Raw genomic sequence first — 23,413 nt, forward strand, 5'->3', positions numbered from 1 at the left:
AGTCTTCTCATTAATGATGTTATTTCAAATGTTTCAGTGATGTTTTCAATGATGTTATAGAACATGTCATGAGTGATGTAATATGTGGGTGAGGGTGCAAGTTATAGTTACTTTAGGGCATGAGTTATAGTTGGGGTGCATGAACCCAATAGGTGCTCGATTGAGGGGTGGATATGCCCCCGTTCCATAATTAAATAAACGTCCCGGGATTATGCTGTACCCAGGGGCCAGTTAGAGTCTCAGGAAGGGGGGTGGGCATGCCCCCCCTCCTGTTTGTTGTAAATTAAGCCCCCAGCAGATGGGATCTCTTGAAAAGGACTGGTTTGGGGAGAAGGAAAACACTGCCACCCCCCTTCCCATATATTATATATAATAGCCCTCGGGCCCTAGCCCACTCCAGGGGACAAATTAATTTTCTTTAAAAAAATAAAAAAAAGATGCAATCCCACATGAGCCCCCCCCCCCCTCCTCCCCCGGGCCAATCAGAACGCTCTGTTTTTTTTTTTTTTTTAAAGGGGGTTTGAGAGACTCTTGTGGGAGTCCTTTGAACCCAAACATTCAGATGTACAAGTATTTTTGGCTCGTAATAAATAAATAAATAAAACACTACTGAACGGCTTAACACCAAAAAGCAACGTTTTAGACCAAGAGTTAGCTCCCTACCAAATTTCGTGCAAGTCAGTTCAGCAGTGTCTGCGGTAGTGCTGTTCAAAAAAGTCTATGGAAAATGCATGTAGATTTAGCATTTTGGAACCTCTCTTTTTTTTTTTTCTCAGCTCCTGCTTGATGGATCACCCGAAACTTTTCATGTATAAACAAGACCATGCACTTTTTGGGATGGTTTTGTGAAAATGTGTTAAACTGCACCAAAGTTACAAACAAAACATTAATTTTCTATGCAAAACGCTGATCTAACTATATTATATAGATAGATATAGAACACATCCAGGAAAGGCGACTACACACGGAGCCAGGTTTTAAAATGTTTCACTTTTTATTTTATTCCGGCCTCATCAAACACGTTTCGGCTATTCGTTAGCCTTGATCACTGAGGATGACATAATGAACCGTGTAGAGAGACTTCCACACAGTCTTTCGATTCTCATTTTGATTTCCGATTTACTTTTACACACAACAAATTGGGTGGCCTTCATGTATAATGCACATACTGACCTTTTCCTTTAAAAACAATAATTTGTTCATGTTTCATATCGAAACTATTGCACATATCCTTCCTATTGTAAAAAAGTTTCAATATTGAAAGTACATAAATAAGTATCTAGAAATGAAAATATCTAAAAATCTGTACATTTCCAGCTGTGCAAATTCATAGTGTGGTGAGGGCATTCAGTACACTTCTTAAAATTCAATAACTGCTCACACTCATTGGGTGTTTGAGTGCGAGTTCCAATCTCCCCTTGACCCCACATAAAAAGTATATACATCGTTGTTACGCTACATCCTTTATTACTTTCCCCAACATTTGATTTCAATTAAGCTTTTTATTTGAGAGAGAGAGAGATTTTCTAGCTATGTCAGTTTCCATAGGAAGATCGTTTGTTGTTTTGCTACTATTTTTGGTGCAGTTTAACAAATCTTTATAAAACTTTCCAAAATAAATGTTTATTCACCTCAACTCCTTCTTAGAAAGTTTCAAAATGGTCCGTCAAGCGCAGCCAAGAAATTGGGCAGTGATTCCAAAATATTGTTTTCTCGTTTTGGGAAGCGATACAAAAAAACAGCTGACCGGAATCAAACCATGTTTGGCAAAAAGTTAGAACTTTTACTTAGAGAGCACACACTTTGTTATTAAACATAAACCTGTTCAGCTGTTTTTGAGGACATTAAAGATTGGCTATGATGGTCACGAAGGTGTTAAAAATATAGAGATAGCATGACGGTTGTTCCTGCAGGGGTCCAGCTGTAACAGTAATTAAAATAGGGCAGTCTGGCTGAGAGAACTTTTTCTCCCGTTGGCATTTTTCATACCAAGGTAACTAGCAATCTGATTGGCTGACTACAACTTGGAGAAAAATGTTGTGCCAATATTACAGGACAAGGGAACTCTGTTCCCGTGTCTTTAATGTGTGAAAGAAATCGTATAAGAGGCATGGTAGGCACACCCTGGCACTTACGGGGGAAAACCCGCAGGGGCCAAAATGTTTTTAAAAATGTACATCACAATACTCCCGCAGGACCCAGCACAACCTTTCTGTGACATACTACGGTACTCCTGTGGGAGCCCCCGTCCTAGCTTCACGCCCAAGGCACCACATGATGGTGCAAGCTTCATTGGGTAATGTCTGCACAGTCCTGCAGTACCTTAGGGGTTCGTTTGTACTGCAGGAGTACCACGGTACAGCAGAAATATTAAATATACATGTGATGTGGGTGTCTGCGGGGATTGGCCCCTGCGGATTATTAGGCGCATGGCCTGGCTACAGGCCAGGCCCTGCACCCTACCCACGCTGCGTATGGCTGAAGGCTGCACACACCAGGAGTTGAGGGACGACAATTATGGGAGACATGTTGTCATATGGACCTATTTTACCAAGCACATGAGAGGAGACAAAACAGGCTCTCAGATTTGTCACTTCGCACCCTGGGTGTCGTGTGAGACTTTACACTTTTTCAGCACAGACCCAGGACCTCCCTCTTGTCATGGGCCACACGAGTCCTGGAATGGGAGTAAACAAAAGACTAACAAGCGGTGCTGATGGTTTGTTAATGAGCATCGGGTGGCATCTAAAAATGTGGTCTCCTTTTTCCCTCAGGTTTGACAGATGAAGAGATTGACCTGGCCCTACAGCAGTCTGGCACTGCCACAGACGATCCCCCAGCTCTTGGTCCACCTGCGCTTGTGCTGCCAGGACCCCCTGCCTCTCAGACTTTGCAGCCCTACAGTAAGTAATTCCACTCCTTTCTCATCATGTGTCCACATCATTGACAACTTATCAGCAGGCTTTGACACTTCTATCAGTCCGTTTTCCCTAACACTCGAGTCCTAAGGGATAGCTGGTTCTCTTCTCTCCTGGTTATCCTCATACATTTCCAACTCCACCTCCATCTCCTGGCTTACTGGCTGTCCAATGCCAACCTTAATTACAGAGGAAGCTTCCAGCGATCTTTTGTTGTGTCTTTTGTAAACTTTACCTTTAAACATAGCTTCCTCTAGAGGTGTATCTTGAATTCTAGTCTGGCATATGCTTTTGTTCCCTCCGCATTATTTGGGGATTCCTTATTATGTCTCCAGTCTGGTGGAAAGATGAAAAGAAAGACGAAAGGAAACATTACCTTCACACTCCACTTAATCTTTCTCTCTCCCAAACAGCGCCCTGTCAGCAATCCACTCTTCATGCATTAGCAGTGTGTAAATTTACATAGCAGAGAAAACATGTCTACATTGGGATTGCTGGAAGCACCCTCATATGAGCCAGAGCCTGCAGGCGAGCAAGAAACAGTCATACTAGCACAGTCAAGGAGAGCCATGATGAGCCCCCTTTGTCCCGGGTACCGTGTTTACGTACTGGTCTTCACGTACCGAAAGTGATTGAATTCAATCAGGGATTCCACTGTTGGAGCTTCAAAGGATCGATAGTGAGAAGCTCTACTAGAATTAAGGATGCATTTGGACAGTATCTATCACTGACAACATTCTTTGGTTATTGACCGTTTGGGACTTGGTCCTCTGCACTTTGGAATAATTGGCTAGCTGGGATGACACTTGGATGGTCAACTTTACTCTGGCTTTAATTTTATTGATACATTTCGATTCACACGTGTTTTTCTACAGGATCGTGACTACTTGACCAAGGCATTAGCCTCAAAGAAGTCACTTGTGTGACAAAACACGTGTCAGCTGTTTTTCCGGATTCAAATACAAAAATTTATAGAGACATTTGGGTGCCGATTTTTTTTTTTTTTTTTTTTTTTTACATTGTGGTCACTGAGCAATATTAACACAGTGGTAAGACTATGTGTTGACTATAGAATGAGTGCTTTGGTACATTGATTTCTTACCTTAATGAGTAGCTGGACAGTTTTAGTGAAAGAGTGGTCACCCAATTAACAGTAACAATTTACATGAGATGCAGGATGAAAAAGGATAAGGACACCTCGGTGGAACAGAGTTAATTCAGTGGACAGGATAGTGCATAACAGAACAGGATAGAGCAAAGCCCTGCTCGCAAGAGCAGTGTATCCGGAGAACTGTTCAATATGATAGAAACTCCAGGTCCTTTGCTTGCTGCCTGATGCGAAGGATGAAGACTGCATCCTGACAATCCAAAGCATTACTCCTGCATGCTGGCAGGTAGCGTTGTGCATCTCCACACCAATGTTTTGCTCCAGAAGTGACGAGTGGAGGGGCATACAAGTCATGCACACTGACTTCAGTCCCTTTATTTTGGCACCTTCAGATGCAGATCTGGAGCACCTCCTTACTCTTTTCAAGACTTTGTCCTGAGAAGGCCTGACTTATTTGGCCGAGATACATCGACCAGTCAACATAAGGTGTTCCTAATTTCTTCTGTTATGAAGCACTTGGCCTCATTCAAAAATGAACTTTTGGGCTGAAGGTTAATGGAACAATCCCAGATTGTGGCCAATTGTAAAGAACATTGGACTCTAAAAATTGAATGGAAGCACCTCAAATATAATTTTTAACAAGAACTGTGAATAGATGTCTTGATTTTTTTTTTTAACCCATGTTTTGATTCTTATGTGGTATGCTGCGATTCCTGGAGGACAAACTACGCATATTCAGAAAATGGTCAGATTTTAACATATATCACCAATGGTGGGCAACGCCACTATCGTGTCTAGTAAAGCTTTCATAGTTAATCCCTATAGAGAAAACCCTTATTTTTAGGTCTCGTACCTATCGTTGCAGTGCACAGCACTGCTCGCGCAGCGAGAGACCTCTTGTAGGGGGTTTGAAAACGGCCCTAGGAATCGCGCACGCTCGTGCGTGTGCTTTTCCTTTTGGGCCACGCTATTGGCCTTTGCGCACGTCTTTTTATCCAAGTCAGCACGCAATTGGCCAAAGGCGGGTGCATTGCTCCGCCCATGGCCTATTGGTGTCTGTTACGCGCACCGCTGCCATGTGGTTTCAATTATCGTGCCCCGACACGGGCGCGATAATTAAAACCACATTGCAGCGGTGTGCCGCGCGCACCACTCGTTTATGTGGTTCCTAAAACTTGGGATTATCTTTTATTTTCTTCCTGCGTGCTCCCAGGTAAGGGCTCTAGCCTGTGACGCACCAGTGGGCGCACACATTGTGGTCTAACTGAGAGCCCCAGTTCCTGAGGACTAGTTTTCAAGATTCACAATTTAACACCAGAGCACTTCATTCAAGCGTTATTAAACTGCGGCTCCTTTCGGGCATCTCTCACTTTCTCCACCTCAATAAAGGCTGGGGGGGGGGGGCGCACGCCACCCTGAGGGCTGTAGCCTGTGACTTGTCTGGGCGGGGATGTGTTTACACGCTTGGGGGGAGCGGTATTTGGGGTCAGAAAGGGCACAAGTCAGTCCCTCGCTAGAAACGCATTGCGCACATTGGCTGTTCCAGAACATTTCACCGAAGTCGCGTGAAGCGCTAGGCGTGCCCCGCCCCCTCCCTCGAGGCGCTTACCGTGAGCTTCAGCTGCTCTGGGAGGAGGTCCTTCAGCTGAGCGATGCACTCGTTGATACAGTCCCGCCTCTTCTTCTCGATCAGGTGGTGCGGCAGCTTGTAGGTGTACTATGGGTGGAAGGAGAGAGCGCTTAGCGAGGCTGGCTGGATAAGGGCAGCACTACACAGGGTGATGGGCTGAGTGATGCCCAGCAGGACATAACGCATGCGAGTCTACCTCTTTCCATATACCAGTCAAATTTAAATACACTGTTACCACATATTCCCATACCCATAAACCACATATTCCCATACCCTAGTCACAACTAGTTTAAATGCCCCAAACATCCTCCCTCCATACACTGGGGTAAAATCTAAGACTGCAGCTTCTTCCGGTATACACTATTACAATCCCCCGTTAACCGCCAAACTTAGTGCCCGATGCGCCATGAAACCATGGCAGCAGTACTCTGCACTAGGGGATTCACGAGTCCCAAACTGGAGCCCTCTGGAGTCAAGGAACAGAGGTCATGGGTCTGGGGCATTTTAAACACTGCACGCACGCTCGTGCCAATGAACACGTTTATTTGCCCATGAAACACCCTGCAGTGGTGATACATTTGTAATAAATAAATAAAAATGAATGTAGAGCCACGTGGACTCCCTGAGATCAGATATCAGTAAGTGAGCGTTTGGTATCAAATCCATGCACCACACAACCAGCAGGAAGTGTGCACACAGACAAGACATGTATGTATACAGTCAGACAGGGGCCGTGACACACCCACACAGGTGAATAAACATATGCACAGTGGTGCGCACACAGAAGAGCAGCACAGCCAGCAATTCCAGCAAGCAGGACACAACCTATTCCGAGCAGATACAGAGAGGGCTTATGCACGCAAAACGTATACACTAGACTGTCACAATGTGTCATCACAGAGCCACCAAGCACTCGAGGACAGGTGGAGCAGACAGGAACCCCCTCGGATTCACACATGTGACCAGGGCCGGACTGTGAACTGAAAGCAGCCCTGGCAAATGTTTCCAGACCAGCCCCCGTCCAGCGCTTTTCTAGCGAGCGTGTCCGACCACTACTAGGGGGATTTGGGGGGGGGGGGGTTTCCCCAAGAAAAATGTGGAAAAAGACAGACCAAAATGGTGCATTTTACAGCACGTTTTTCATTGCATATTTAATTGTATCAACTTTCAAAGCACAGTAAATAGTAGTTGATGACCAAGGCACCAGGTTACCCAGTCATATGTACCCATAGACATTCTTACAGAGAGCACCACAAATAGACACATGAGTAGTGAATCAGAGAGAACAAAGTATAAGTGAGACCAGCCCCCACATGGTGTGTAGCGAGCAAGCGCAGTGAGCAACCACTACTAGGTGGAGTTTAGGGTGGGTTCTCCCCCCCCCCCCCCCCCCCCCCAGAACATTTTGGAGACAGAAAGGCCAAAACAATGCATTTTTCAAACACTTTTTTCATTACATATTAGATTGCATTAACTTTTATTATAAGGGACAATGGTCCCTTTAAAAGCAAAATCAATTGAATGTAGCCAAATTATTACAATCAAGGTTGGCTGTTTGTGTCTTAATTGACAGTATCGAGAAATGTATTCACAAATAATTAAAACAAAACAATACATGAAAGGTGGGTGAGCTGGACGTGACAGGGTAATGGGAAATCAGCCGATTTCCTTACCGCAGGCAAGTGACTTAAAAGTGACTTTTTGGTAGGAAAATGTAAATAAGCAAAAATCACAATCAGAAATACATCTTATACTCCACATATATAATTAATTACAGTTTAGAGTTAAGATGTAAGTGTCGACAACGTTTCGATCCCCAACAAGGTTACGGGATCATCATAAGGACTGAGAAATAGAGCAAATACCTGGGAAGTAGCCCTGTGATGATCAGACGATGAGGTCTGATAGAACATGCTAGCGTAGGCCAACAAGGAGTAACAATGATGAGGGATATAGGTGGCCGATAAGTGGGGGTGTACCCTGGCTGGAGCGTATTAGGAATAATGAATGTATAATGTGGCGATGGTGCACCCGCATCAAGCAGCCGGCGTGGTAGCCGCATTTAGTATGGTCCAAAGTTGGGCATAGCCGCTTTGATATTAGTAGCCAAGTGATGGTCGTGTTGGAATTCCAGCCGGAATCAGGCTTGTGGTATACCAGATAATTCCATGGCAAGGTTTTGCCCAAGGATAGAGCTGCTGTGTCTAGTGCTCGACGGATAGTGGCCAACCTCAGAGTCTGGTTCATCACAGGGCTACCTTGGCTAACCTTGATTGTAATAATTTGGCTACATTTTTGCTACATTAGATTGATTTTCCTTTTAAAGGGACCGTTTTCTCTTATAATAACTACTACCCTTGGTCCCTTTTTGACACTAAGGGGTTCCTTGTCTCTTTCTGTGCATTAACTTTTTAAAGCATAGTAAATGATTACCTTATGGAGCACCTGGATACCCAGTCATAAATTACCTGGCACTGTAGTGCACTCCACAACTCGGTCAAAATACCCGGCCAGGCCACAAAACCGCTTGGCACAACCTCCAGAGCCATTGTGGGTCACAGGCTCAGGTAGCACATGGATTTCTAGAGAACTGGCCTAGGATACCTCCTCCCAGGTCCAAGAGAGCTCCGGAGCTCAGCTCTAGTGAGTGCAAACAGCACCAGCCTGCTGTGCGTGGCCACACTGGTGCAGGCCTGCACTGGTGTCTGTCAACTTTCCGCGTGGCCGGTGTCACTTAGTCTACAAGAGTCCAGTGTGCAAAGAACCCCTGTGGCAGCCGCACTCACAGCTTACTGGCAGATCTGGTGCTGCGGGGCTGGGCAGCAGTGCGCCCACAATGGCAGACACCGCTCAGCAGTGCTGATTTTATTAGGGTTGAACACGCAGTAGCATAGTCGAGACTCGTACAGCATCCTGCTGGTTGGCTGCCTGTAATGTATGCCTTGCTCTCCTGATTTATTGTGTTTTCCAGCAGTTTTAAGATCATATCATTTCTCATTGCTCAAATGGGTTCTGATATTTGTTTCCCTAGTCTAAATTACTTGATTTTGCTCCTAACAAAGTGTCACTCCTAGCCGCTGAAATGTCCCTCTTAATTACAGTGAAATTATGAAAATGTCACACACAGCAATCTGAAACCTTGGCAGCTATGGTAGAAGTGTGCAGTTTAAGTCCTCTTAATATGACTCTGTCCTATCCAGCACTGCAGGGGACTGCTACAACCAAAGTGACAATAGATATTAGACAGACATTACATATGTAGAATATATTGGGGATGAGATAGTTATTACAGTGTTGTAGATTCGTACTGCAGATCTTCCCAGGTGTTTTGTTTTCATTCCAATTGGTCAGCCACGTACAAAGTAATAAAATAACAGCTCTTGGACATAAGCTGCCAGAGACCGAGAGTAAGAGTGAAAGTCAGTGACTTTATTTTACTTCTCGTCTCTTTCACCATTTCACCACTTTTCTAGTTGAATCAAACAATGAAAACCAGTGTATTCAAGTGTGGAGTAGTGTGGCTCACTGGTTAGAGGCGGCAGACCCGGAAGCAGAGGACGGCCTGGGACCAGGGTTCAATTCCCGACGCTGCAGGGTCGTGGACCAGGGCCAGCGGACTCGATAATTCTCACCTCGGTGCCCACTCTAACCAGGGATCACACTCGGCAACTCTGGGCATTAGCTTGCCTAATCTCCACAACGGCCCCCCACATTCGCCAGGGATGCCTGGTTTCACCTTGGAGATACCCAGGTGGGACCATCTCACAGGGATAGCCAGGATGGGTTCCCCAGCGGTCTACAGCGCCACGACGCCTCGGCAGCAGTGCGCTTTACAAAAACACATACATTTACCACGTGTCTGCAGAGTGCCGCTTTTATTTATTTACACAAAATAAGGCGCAATACACTTTGACCATGAGAGCACACACTTTCCTTTTAAATTAAGAACAGCGTGTGCACTGCTCCGCCTCACTCTCTCGAGGCTTGCACAATGCCCAGTGCAGTCTGCGGCGGCTGGGGCGAGTCCAAGACTTCACGTGACATCACTCTTCAGTGCTTGATTTTGCTCGCGTGCAAGTGTCAGGTTGAAATGTATGTCACTTATAAACACACTGATATTCAGGCCTGCTGATATTATGAAAATGTCACACACAGCAGCCTGAAACCTTGGCAGCTATGCTGACCCCGCCCCCTACTGTATTACCTTCTCATGATGCCTGACTAAACCGCTGTTGCTTCCGCACACTAGTTAAGAGACAGTAATATGCTACACGAAGTCTGAAAAAGCCAAACTGCTCTCCGGTTTCTAAAGTGCTTAAGGGTACATTCAAGACTAGTGGGACTGCTACAATTTCAACATAAGCCAGCGCCGGGATGCTTACTTTATACAGTGGAGGCCACGCCACGCCAGGCAGCTCAGGCGGCGGCCGGCCTGTGCACTAGTCACCACTCTACTAGTACCAGTTGCCTTCTACTCTCTCTCTCCCTGTGCGGCTGGTGACGGTTTGCAGTGCCTGCGTCTGTAACAAGGCAGAAGTTGAAAGTGCGCATTTGCACACTACTGTTTTATGCATAATGCAGGCAGGCGACTTTGGGGAGGAGGCGCAGATCATTGGTCAGACTTGCGCGTCGTGCTGAGTCGGACCAATGATCTGCGCCCCTCCCCAAGTTCACCCGCCTTGCTCGCGCGGACACGCCCTAGCCCTGGACCCTGCGCATGCACCTGTACTGCTAGTAACTTAATTCACCTGTCTCTCCACACAGTCAGGTAGCCCTGCACCCTGACCTCACCAATGGCAGTTGTGCTTTGGCTTTTTCCCCCAGTGGCAGGTGGCCTTCTAATTTTGTAACGGGGGGCCGATTTATTTTGCTAAACAAAAGCGGCCCCAGCAAAAACAACGGCTCCCTCTGAAAAAAACGGCCCCCAGCCTACCGGGGGATTGCCCGGTGCCCGAAATCACCAGTCCGGCCCTGCATGTGACGTGCAAACACTCCGGTGTACACGGGGGTCGCCTATAGAAACCCGACGACCCACCGGGACAGTCACAACTGTGGTAATATACACAACAATGTGCCCGAGGAAGGGCGTGTGCGGGTTTGGAATAGAGCAACCACAAACAGGTGTTCGGCAAGTGAATGTATCCACGCAAGAAGACCTTTTTTTCTAAAACTGTGTTTTCGTCTCTGTAACCCATGTTTTTATGTTCAAAATTAAAATAAGTTTTTATGGAATATTTTTACGTTTTTCATAAAAAAACAACTCTATGCCACTTAGCATGCGACTTCAAAGTGCTTCTTAATTGAAGGTTGTGAATAAATGGAGACCTGTATTGAGAAGTGTTAACTGTTTGCACCCCATTTGCCCCAGAGGTAACTAGACTGCAAACGGCTGGACCGTGATAACTATATTATAATATCGGGAGAAGCGGCCCTCAGAGGTGTGTCCTAGTGGCAACTTGCAGACTCGTGACCAAGAGCTCTGGGTTTAAATGAGGGGTTTCTAAATGTGTCCGAAATGTGTGATCTTGGGCAAAGGACGCGATCACCCCGTTCTCCAGTTCCATCATCTGCCGAACGTGCAACTATCCAGATGTAACAGTGGCCAAAATAACAGCAATCTCCCATAACCCACTAATTCCACAGGTGAGAAGTCTTTTGACAGTGTTCAAAAAGTGCTGTCATATGGGGAGTTCTGGGGGATGTTTCCTGTGGAAGCCCCGCTCGCTATCTAGACATTCACGGGCGGGAATGTGGTTATTTTCTTACAGCAGTATTTTCAACCAGTGGCGTGACAGCACAGCACAGCACAGTACAAAATGCAACACTTCTCAGTATACTTTTCATATAGCGCACTGCGAGCTGAACTGCCTCAAGGCGCTTGAGCTGTAGCGCTAATAAAATGTTCTCTTTTTCTTACCTTACTGTCCGCGCTCCTTTTCAGCGCGCCCCGGGGTTTATAGAGCTGGTACATATGCGAAAAATCCATTCTGAAAGGTCTCGCATTTGTTAAAGTTAGCACTGTTTGTATTGAAAATGACAATGTTTTTTACTTGTGTTTGTTTATTTGCATTTGAGTAATTATGTTTACATAACACTATTGCCATTGGTATAAAAAAGCAAAAGTAAAAAACATTGTAATTTTTAACGCAAACAGCTCTAACTTTAACAAATGCGAGTCCTATTGCATTGCAAATGCTTGTTAAAATATGGTGTCTGGGGTTGGAACACAATTCCAGGACCTCTGACGACAACAACAAGCTGAATCCAAATGTCATATAGAACATTGAGGCAAAGCTTTGTCGCCAAACATCACAAGACTCCACACCATGACCAGTCGAAGTCCGTAGGAAGTTCCAGTTCCTTCTCCTGAGTTCCTTCCTGCTACAGCTCTTCGGGTAAATCCAAGAAGAAGCATAAGAAACCTTAACGGGAATCTGCTTCTTCTCATCACTCTTGAACTCCAAAAGGGTGAAAGGTGGCATTGTGCCACCTTGTTTCTCTCCTGATCTCCATCGGATCCTAATCTCGATGTACCCCGAATTTCCGGGTCCGTCAGCAATCACACAGCAAGTGGAATGGCAATACTATGCATTTTCGCAACATTACCGGTTCCCTCTGGCACCACTTCAGACTCCAAGGATCCACAGGGGTCTCCAGCCAAACTTCCACCTGCGTATACTGCCTCAGCCATATTGACGCCCCTTGACTCCTCTTTGGGTTCAGCATTGGCTCCGGTGTCGCTTTTGGTTCCGGTGCCACCTGCTGCACTGGTTGCCTTCACATCAATGCCAATACTGATGATGTTAGATGCGGATTCACAACCCATTATACTGTCTGACTCCACCCTGACCAAGGCCGCACCCTGATCCCATTGGAGGTTAGCCATCACCCCTTCAGATTCTGATACCTTGCCCTAACCATGAGGTTGGACCCGAACTTTGCACAACCTTTTTGATTCGGACAAAGATCATTTCAAAGAAGGGGATGATTTTGTTCCCCAGTATGATGAGCCAAATTGGTATGAGCAACTACAAGATGCCAGTAGCCCAGATACTTCTCTAGATACTAGCCTTGTTTTGCCTCCTGGCCTTGCCACTGACGAAAGCACCTCCTTTTGGTATTATGTGGAAGGCTGCTGAAGTACTGGATCTACAACTACATACCATGTAGTTGATGACTATTCCTACAAAGCTACTCCAGACTGGTCAAGCACCTACAGAACCTCTGTCAAGCTCTCATGTATACACTTTTGGGGAGTTGAACAAAACCATGTTTGGGGCCACCAGTCAATTGGCAGGTTTCCATTGACCAGCACCAGGCAACCCTGACTTTCTTACACTTTACTTCACAACACAGAGTTTGGTGGTCCAGACATCCACCAGTCCGGTAAATCCTAACGCTTTCCCCACCACCCCTCCTGACAGTGAATCTAAATGGTTAGAGACATTTAGCAAATACATTTTCTCCATGAGGTTTGCTCTGCGATCTGTGAACGCCAGCTGTCTTCTAAGCCACTAGTGTCTTGACCTATGGGACATTGGGACCCAAGTTTTACTGGTAGTTCTGAAATCCTATTGGGAGTCCCTGACCCAAGTTATCCAGGGTGACCACAATGCAGCAAAATTTGTGATCTGCTTTGGCTTGGACACGACAGACTGCACTAGTTGGATAATTATCATGAGTGTGGCTTTTCAGTGTCGCACCTGGATGAGGTCTACTGGCTTCTCCGGAGATTTACAGGCATCCCTAATGACATGCCATTCAATGGCTCTTGCCTATTTGGTGAGAAGGCAGGCTCCGCCCTAGAACATTTTTGGGAAAGCAGGGCCACAGTACGTTCTTTGGGTCTACTTCCTTCCCCCTCCAGATGGTTCCATCAACAATTTTGCCCCCCTTGAGGCTATGGTATTAATGCTGCTACTTCCATATGCTAAAGAAGGACTGAGGCCTTCGGCCTATCTTAGATCTTCGTGCTCTCAACTCCTACCGGTTGAAGGACAAATTCAAGAAGCTCACTCCAGCCTAGGTCCTTTCTGCCCTAGACCCCGGAGACTAGATGATGGCATTGGACCTGCAGGACTCTTATTTCCGTATCCCCATCCTGTAGGCCCACAAGTGCTTCCTGTGGTTCGCAGTGGGCCAGGAGCACTTTCAGTTTTCAGTGCTCCCTGTCGGAATCACCAGTGCCTCACAGGTGTTCACAAAAATAGTGGTGGTAGTCACAACAATCCTTCAGAGGACGGGTATATCAGTCTTCGTCTACATCAATGACTTGCCATTGATGTTGGGCTCAAGCCAAGCAGTCAGCCACAGCGAACCTCCTAACATTGTTGGGGCTTACTGTCAAGATTCTGAAGTCACACTTTACTCCTTTACAGATTCTCTCATTTATCAGAGCTATTCTGGATACAGTACCGTTTTGCGCCTTTCCCCTGTTGCGGAGGAACCAGAACATTTGGGCTACAATCCTGATGTTTCAGTCTCTGTCTTGGTTTTCAGTGTGCATAACTTGGAGGCTGCTGAGTTTGCTGGCCTCCTTCATCTTACTGGTAAAAAATGCCAGATGCCATATGCAGGCTCTGCAGTGGGATCTAAACTCCTTGTTGGCACAGCACCAGGGGAATCTGTCTGATTGTAACCAGATTTCGGAGAAGAAAATATTTGCAGTGCCCACTGCTGAACCGCGATTCAGTGGTAGACCCATCTCCTTACCCCACCCAGATTTGACAGTGGTGACAGATTCATAGACGTATGGGTAGGGGAGACCGTCTGGGAGAGGCGTTTGGTCTCCAGTGGAAGCTTGGCTCGCCTGGAGTTGAAGGTGATTCACTTTGCATTGAGGGCCTTCCTGCCTACCGTCAGGCAAAGGCTGGTACAGGTGTTCACGAACAACATCACCACCATGTGGTACTGCAACAAGCCATGTGGGGTGGGGTTTTAAGTCTTGTACTGGGAGTCTCTACACCTCAAGCAGTGACTGAACCACTAGGGAATTTCATTGATGATGAACCACTTGGCAGAATCTTTAAATGCGCGGGCGGATAAACTGAGTTGCCAACACCTAGCGGATCAAGAATGGCAATTACACTCAGAGGTGGCGCAGGGGGTCTTTCATCAATTGCGAGAAACCTGACTTGATCTTTTTGCCACTGCTGAGAATGTGCAGTCAGGGCTTTTGGGAGTTGGAGACTCATTCTTCCTAATGGACAACGGGACACCTACATTCTATCACACTGCTGCCTCTTCTGCCCCGAGTTCCGAAGATCTGGAATGAACGTGTCAAAGTAATCCTTGTAGCATTAAATTGAGCCAGAAGAGTTTGGTACCTAGAAGTCCTGGGCATGAGCCTCTGTCCTCGATCAAGGTGCTGCTTCAGGAGGACTTTCTGTTGCAGCTGCAGGACAGTGTGCTGCACCTTGACCTATGCAGTCTGCATCTCCATGCTTGGAGATTCAGAGGCAGGAGTTGACCTCATTTGAGCTTCCTCCTGAAGCCCTGGATGTCATCCTGGCAACAATGCGCCCTTCTAAAAAATCAGGGTACGGCAGCTGTTGGAACAAATTTGTGGTTTGGCGCAGCATCTGCCAGATTGATATGCTATAGGCCAGGTTCTCTGGCGTTTTGATGTTTGTTTTGTCCCTGGCCCAGCAATGATTTGCTTTGGGCACTGTTGAAGGCTGCTTGTCATCTCTTTTGCAGTTACTAAACCAGCCTTCATTGTTTAAATCACTCATTGTGATAATATCTCTGAAAGGTTTCCATTGTTTATTTCCACTGAAGCCCTTTGTGATGTGACAGTGGGAATTACATTTGGTCCTTGCGTTTTTTTGTGTGTACTCCCTTTGAGCCAATGCACAGCAGTCCATTACTTATCTGGACTCTCAAATTGGTCATCCTGATTGCCAAAACATCAGCTCGGCGGGGGAGTGAGCTTCAGGCTCTTTCTGTCCAAACACCCTATGCTACATTATTCCCAGAAAAGCTGGTGCCACGGACTCGAGCTTCTTTTCTGCTAAAAGTGCTAACACTTTTTCACATTGGACAGGCTATCTCACTGCTAGTGTTCTTTGCTCTGCCTCATCCATCAAAAGTGGAAGAGTCTCCATCCTTTGGGCCCCAAGAGAGCGCTCAGTTTTTACATTGATCTCAGCAAAGAACATCAAGTGGATGATCAACCCTTTGTGGGGTTTGCTGATGGCAAGAAGGGGAAGGCAGTAAAGAAGACGACTATCTATCAATGGATTGTGCTCTGCATCACGATTCGCTATGCATTGGCCAAGAAACCGCATGTGGAAGGCCTACGGGCTCATTCCACGAGAGCCAAAATTGCTACCATTGGTTTGGCATGTGTAATGTCTGTTCTGGATAATTGTCAGGTGACTTCATGGGCATAAGTATCCAAGTGCACACACAAAACATTACTGCTGCAACAGCCAGGTCCGTTGAGAGGGGCTTTTAGCCTGTTTAGTCCTGCAGGACTTTTTGATATGAGCCCGTTCAAAGAACCCCCACACCTGAGGAGGCATTGCTAGAAGAATGCATCCGAAGAACAAGTTCCTTTCTTTTGTTAATGCTCTTTCTGGTGGATACACTGACCGCAGATTCCTCACTGACCCTACCTCTTCCCTGTTTTATGAACTGGACTCTTTGACAGCTAAAAATGTCTCAATCTAGAGATCTGCACACAGTTCTTGCCAATTTACAGATGGACTCCGAATCTAGAGGAACAGACGTCAGTGCCCATGGGTGACGTTTATATGTGGCTCTACTCGTCACTTCCAGAGCAGAACGAAATTTGTGCGAAGCCGCACTACACCAAATACTGATGCGCAGATTACTGCTTTGACATTTCCAGATCCCGTTTGACAGCTGGGAAATATTCACAGGGTGAGGAATCTTCAGTTAAATTGAGTATCCTGACCGAAGGTGAGTAACTTGTTCGATAGTTTCATCAGCCAAACAAGCTCACGTTGTGCTGGAATCAATGGTAACACGTGTTTTAAGCTAAGGAGTGGAGAGACGCTTTACTGACATCAGTTCCTGAGAAGGGCATGTGAATGGCCATGCTTATGGGAATATTTATACTCCACCCTCTCTATGCCTTGAGGAGATTTAGGAAGAAAAACACTGGATTACCATTACTGAGAAGACCGCATGCTGATGAGGCTACAATAACTCACTTGTCAAACTGGTTTTGAATTAATCAACTGAGAATTTCACTATATACTGCTTCATGAATTTATGACCTAAAGATGAAATAGAAAAGGCGTGTGATTACTACTATGTTACATCCACGGACTGAATCGAAATCGTTAAAGTGAAACATTTTCCTTCCTGTCATAGATGCACCTTTGCCTGATGGTGATAGTCTGAAGGGGGATTGAGGTGGCCACTGCCTCTGCTGCATCTCCTACCAGTCTTAACTTTTTAAGTCTTGCCATTAACCTTGTTGGTGACTGCGCAAGTAGAGGCAGGTGTGAGTGAGGGCCTTCTTGACTTGTGCGGCACCTGAAAGATGTCCTCTGACATAATCTCACAGGTTGCATTGCATGTCATGACTCACCAGAATCCATTTTGCATCTTCTTCGACACACAGTGTTGCTGAAGAGGCTTACGTGATTACAATTAAGAGCAGTATCAACCTTCATACTTTGAAGTCTTGGGCACGTTCTTTAAGAACTCTGAAGCGTCACACAAAACGGGGCCGCATGGCTGATACCTAGGCAAAGATTCAGGGAAAAATGTCTACAATCAAACAGACCAAAGCCCACTGCCTGAAAGTGATTTCTTAAGTATAGCGTCGCATCTTTAATCCGAAGCAGAGGGATTGAAGTTGCCTCGTCACCACAGAGCTGAAAACAGTGTGCAAAAATGTTTTTTTATAAAAAACTGGGCAATCCATAATCTTGCATTTTGTTAGCATATATACCCTTAGTTTATTGTGCATGTCACTAATATGCAAGAGTAGCAAAATACATAAATAGCTCATAAATAATCCATAAAATAGATACAAAAACAAATATATATCAACAGTTGCAAACACCCCATCCACATGAACTATAAATGTTATACAAAATAAACCTTACTAACCACACATTATATTCAATACCGCACTCATTCATTCATCCAAGCACATAGACTAGACAAAAACCAGACTGGTCAACTCCACATGAACCCAAAGTTCATTGAACCTTGGATAGTCAAACATATAACACAAGATGGTTTATACAAATACTTTCCTAATACAATGCTGTAATGATATTCGCACTTTCTGTTAGGTCTAATAGATTGTTTTGTACATCTTTTGACATTTTATACAGAAAAGACAAGAACACGAAATTACATTTAATCTTATAGAGACGTAGCGCCAGTCGAGTAGGGAGATGTGCCGACACACGTTTTGGTGAAAGACCCTGGTGCAAGGGTCACACCTTCTTCAGGGCGCTTTAGGAATAAGATAAGGGAACAACAAATGCCTGGGGGATCTGAGCGGGCTCAAAGTGTAGCCCACAATGGGTAGACACCGAAGTCTTGCTAAGTGTCCAGGTCCAGTAGAGGGAGAGATGACCTCAGGAGACGTGCAATGGAAACCAGGGCCGGAGACACAATAGAGGAAGTGGGGCCCTGAAATGTCCGGGTGGGGTAGATATAAAAGTGATGAGTATGTAGTAGGCAGTATCTGCATGCAGGGAGGTCAATCAAAGAGCCATCGGGGTTAAAAAAGGTATAACCTGATGCCGAAGAATCCATAACTGCCGGGGCCGGTCCCGATACCAGAGTCACCGTCATCTCAAAAGGATAGAGTACCTGGATGTGGTGTTTTGCTTGCTGTGTTTTTAGATATTTTAAAAAATGTAATGATTGTATTTTTGTGTCTTATTGCGGTTATAACTGTTCTTTGAGAATATCATTGGAAACAAGATACCAAAGTACATTCTGTTGGCTGTATTAATTTTGCACCGGTGTACTTGGATCCCTTTTGGAAGTAAGATACGAAGTATACTTTGTTTATCCTTTACATTGGCACCTAATTGCTGAGCCATTTAGAACATTATTTGGACCAAAATACTAAGTATATTTAATTGATCGTTTAAGATGTGCTTTTGCTGTCTGACCTGTTGGTGCGAAGGGTTTGCTAATTCTGTAGCCCATATTTAGCGGTTACTCTACCTGCTAAAGTACTGTTTGTTTTCAGCTGCATAGTGCTGTGTGCTCAGCTCATACTTTAACTCCACCACTAGACTTCACTCCTGCTCCTGGCAAGGTTGTTATAGAATGGGCAGAATGAAAGGAAGAGTTTCTGAATGACATCTCCACCATAGAAGATGAGGTCCTTGCTCCTGACCAGAGAAAGGGGATTCTTCTGCATTCCTTGGGATCTGAAGGACTGAAGCTCTACAGCTGAATGGAAAAAACAAGATCTGCAGGAGGGTGTGATGTTTTCAAGTCTGCTTTGTGATGATCTAGTCACTTTTCACCCATTGCATGCATAGCTGTAGGTAGATGAAATGTTTTCCAGAGGACACCAGATTGCTCAGAAATAGTTAAGGATTATATTGCTGCTTTGAAAAAGTTGGCTGTCACATGTAGTTTTGGAAATTGATTTCATTTGGGATTAACCCATAATACACACTAACAGGTCCATTGTACGAGAGTGGTTGTGAGTCAATAAAATGCAAATTGTGAAAAACCCAGAGTTATCAGGAAGGTGTGCAAAAGCAGCTTTGAAAAACCCCAAAGGGAGAGGAACTAGTCATTAAGGGTAATCCAGGGAAGAATCAGTTCAAGGAGACCAAGATGTTTGAGATCGCGAGGCTTCTAAATCATACAAATGATGAATACAGTTTGACACTCGCTTATGTTTCTACAGATGTGGTGGTGGGAACATCTGGCTTCAGCTAGAATTCCCCCACTGTCAACCACCACTGCTTGAGCAGTGGCCTTCTAAGATATTTAGCAAGGGTGAGCACGAAAAGACTAAAGGATCCACAGTGACATATGCAGCTGAAAATTCTGTTTACGAGCCATCCGAGATTGATGCCTCCTAATTGTTTGGTGAGCGTTGTGGAGTAAGTGCTTGGTTTTAGTGTGAATTTGAGGAACAAACCTGTTTGTAAGTTGAAAGTGTGTGGTGCGCTTTTGTGAATAGTAGCTGTCGCACTCAGTTTGGGGGGTGGGGTAACACAGGGCAAGCAGGGACTACTGAGCCTCAGCCATGGGGGTTGAGTTTGTTTGCCTGTCATGTCACGGGATCCATTCTATATGAATGGCCAAAGTACAGCCTCTTCAGGCTCGCAGCGATAGTGAGCAGTTACGGACTTCTCAGGCGGTAGTGTGGGGATGATCAGTCTCAGGACGCAACAATATCACAGTGCAGTAACTGACTATTGAAGGCATTGCTTTGCTTTAAACAAAGAAGGGTAATTTAATGTACACTTGAGCAGAATATTACACACACAATCCATCCAAAGTACAATTTAGTGTCATGGACCGTGAGGTCAGGTTGTTATTCTATTCGCTTCTTCTTTCCTGGTGTCCTCCCCCTCGAACCCCCACTCCCACCAGTCTAGACTGATCTCCCCTGGCACTAAAGCAATTGCATGACTATGGCTCAGATGAAGATCGCCCCCTCTCCTGTAAGTTGCGTCAATCTCCTTGTTGAACTTGTCCAACAGACGTGTCCTTGGTGATGCTTCTGCACATCTCCGATGCTGTAGGTGGTTGTCTCGCAAGAAAGACAGTAGTCCCTGTGGAAGACTGCATCATTCACGGATAGGTGGACAGGTGCTCCGGGATCCGTGTGGCCCCGCCAGGGCCGATCTCCTCCTGGCCTTGCGACTACACACATACTGATCTGCAGCTGTTGCTGGAAGCATGCACTGGCAGATCTCCCTTGAGCAACAATGCCATGCACCCGCCTAACTTCTGGAGAGTGAGGCTTAGTTCATGCCGCGCTTCTTGTTAATTTGGCTTAATATAGGCTGCACTTTGGGCACAAAGGCTTAATACATGTTGTGCTGGACTTGGATCACAGCACAGATTGGCCTTTAGCTATCTTGATGGAAATGTGGTGTTTTGCTTGCTATGTTTTTAGATTTTTTTTTTATGTAATGATTCTTTTTTTGGCTTATTGCTGTTCTAACTGTGAACTTTGTATTTATTATGTGTGCTTTTATGACCATTAGTTTGGTCTAATCAAGATCATTGATTTTAAAAAGTGCACTTAGGCAGCTCATGTTTTTGGGAGGTTAAGTATGAATTAACAATGGATTATTGTTTTTACTGAGAGGTGGGCGAGGGAATCCACTGGGGCCCCATACATTATAGTAAAGGGACAGGAAGTGTTACCATTATGTTGCTTGATTACTTTTCTAAGTGGACATTCTGATGAAACAGGATGCTGACACAGTTGATAAAATCTCCCAAACGGAGGGGTTGTCTAAAACCATTTTTGGTGATAATTGTTCACAGTTGAGAGGTTTTGAAGACGCTTTTTTACTTGATGTTATTCTACATAGGAATTGGGAACTTGAAGTAAAAAAAAATATGACGTGTTCGGGGTGACTCTCACTGTGACTTGTTACAGGCATTTTCTAATTTGAAGGGAAGTTTGTCCATCACTAAGGATAATCTAGACTTGGGTGACTGCATCGAGGCAGGAAGAGTGCAAGATGTATTCTTGAAGGTTGGACAATAGTTGCAAGTGTAGAAAGCCTTCAAGGAGAAGAAAAGTGAGACTAGATTCACAAACCCTTTTCAAGTGATCCAAGTACTATCCGATTCTGCTGAATTGAGTGATGGCCAGGTATGACATTTTGGCTGCTTAGCCAAGTGTGCAGAAAACTCAAATGGCATCTGAGATGACCCTCAGGAAGAATCTGCTCCTTGGTGATGTTTGAATGATGCAAAGGGAAAGGAGTCAAGAGAAGGGATTTACAGAGTTCTTTGTACGCAAAGCTCTGCCTGAAGATATAGAGAGGGATGGACAACCCTCCCTCTAAAACTGGTGGCTGAAGATGTAAGTGGTGTGTTCTGGATGAGCAAAGCGGGTCGTACTGTAATTGTGTCTGGAAAGTATAAGGCCTTTGTGGTTGGTTGCACCTTTTTGTACAAACGTATCCTGGCCTAGTAATGTGCCTCTCTCAGCGATGTGTATAGGTGCAACTGTTTTTAATAGGGGGCGTGTTGTGTTTGCAGAACATTCGCTTGCGCTCGGTTTAGCCCAGTGTTCTTTCTTGAGCATTCTAGTATTGGGAATTTAGTGGCTGAAATGTTTGATCCTGGGAGGAGTTGGTGGATTGTGGCTGATTTGTGAGATTGTGAACCAGTGATCTACCTGTGTAGAGAGTGTGTTAGACAGAGGAGATCCCCCAGTCAGTTATGCTCTTTTGTTTGAGTTTAAAGGTTAGAAGGAAGGTAAGTAAACTGGATTTTGCCTGGGAATCTGGTGCACTTGGGCAACAGGTGGCGTACCTGGCACACTCTGACCAGTATTGTTGGAGGGCATGAAGTATGCCTCAATACTCTCCCCTATGGCGAGTGCTGGTAGCTGTGAGCTTGACATCTTCTGGTCGGAGTAAGTCATGCTATAGAATAGGTCGAGACCCTTGTTTTAACAGGGGTTTATTCGGTGGTACAGATAGTGAGCCTGCCAGTGACGGACTCTAATATAGGGGTGTTTGCCCATGCTTAGATTGTTGTGATCCTCTTGTTTGTCTAGCTGGGTGCAGCCATTGGGGCTGGGCAGCTGAGTTTGCTGTCTGCGCAAATGTAATTCAGGCAGGGGAAATGGAAGATATGCTCGGGACGTGTGTTCATTTATTTGGGAAAGAAGGTAGCGCAAAGCACCAGCCAGATTCTCAAGGATCGGGTGTGTTTCTTTAAGATACTAGTAGGGCCCGACTCAAAGTGAAAAAAACACATTGTTCAAACATTTGGCAACCAACTAATTAATGATAGGAGGGTGTTTTCGGGGGACTTCTCCAATTAAATCTGGGGTTGGCTGATCGTATGTGAGTCTTTGTGTGCTCACCACTTAACTGACTTCTTGTAAACAAGGGCAAATATGGAGACATTGAAGTACAGACAGATAAACATGGAAGCTTATTACACATATACGAGGCCTGGCCCTCTGGAAACCAATCCCATATCACAAGTACAGGCATGTTATGTATGTGTAACTACATTCTCGAGGTAAGACGGCCTGATCATGGAAGGTTTGTAAATAAATGTGAATAAAATAGTTGTGGGATTGCTGTTGGCCTTTGTCCTTCGCATCTAGAGCAGGTAAAGGTAGACAGCAGCTGTCCGCTTCCCTCCCATCGAGACCACATCCAGCACTGAACAGTAGTGTAAGCGTCCATCACAGCCAGTCCGCTCCCGGGCCGGCACCCCGCGCCCCAGGAGCAGGTACCAAAGGGCAGGAGCAGCAGAAATGCAGGCTTTCTTCGCAGCCTTGCAGGTGCATCGCAGGTGGCAGCGGTTCAAACGCTCATTGCAGAGGAGGGCAGAGCACAGACCGCAGCAGCGTGGCTCTCTCTCGCGCTCGAAGCAGCCACAGCACCCGTTTCATGGGCCACAGAGAACAAGGCAAATCCCCAGCCAGGTCTGTGGATGTGTTTGCGTCAAAAACCACATGCCGGGCTCCGCCTCTTCAGTTTATACAGAGTGGGAGCCGCGCCTGGTTTTACGTAAATAAAATATTTGCCAGACCGAGTTAAACACGACAGCTAAAAGGCCGGTCACCTTTGAGTGGCC

General features: G+C 45.6%; 1 protein-coding gene across 1 annotated transcript in view; it reads left to right on the plus strand.

The window, feature by feature from the left end:
• The window catches only part of PEX14 (peroxisomal biogenesis factor 14), a 377,016-nt gene that overhangs the window by 267,143 nt on the left and 86,460 nt on the right, over positions 1-23,413 (plus strand). The window contains exon 4 of the mRNA XM_085609840.1: positions 2,775-2,903. Within this exon, the coding sequence (XP_085465966.1) occupies positions 2,775-2,903 (129 nt within the window). The remainder of the gene's footprint in view (positions 1-2,774; positions 2,904-23,413) is intronic.

This window comes from Triturus cristatus, chromosome 1_2, assembly GCF_964204655.1.
Source record: "Triturus cristatus chromosome 1_2, aTriCri1.1, whole genome shotgun sequence".
NCBI lineage: Eukaryota > Metazoa > Chordata > Amphibia > Caudata > Salamandridae > Triturus > Triturus cristatus.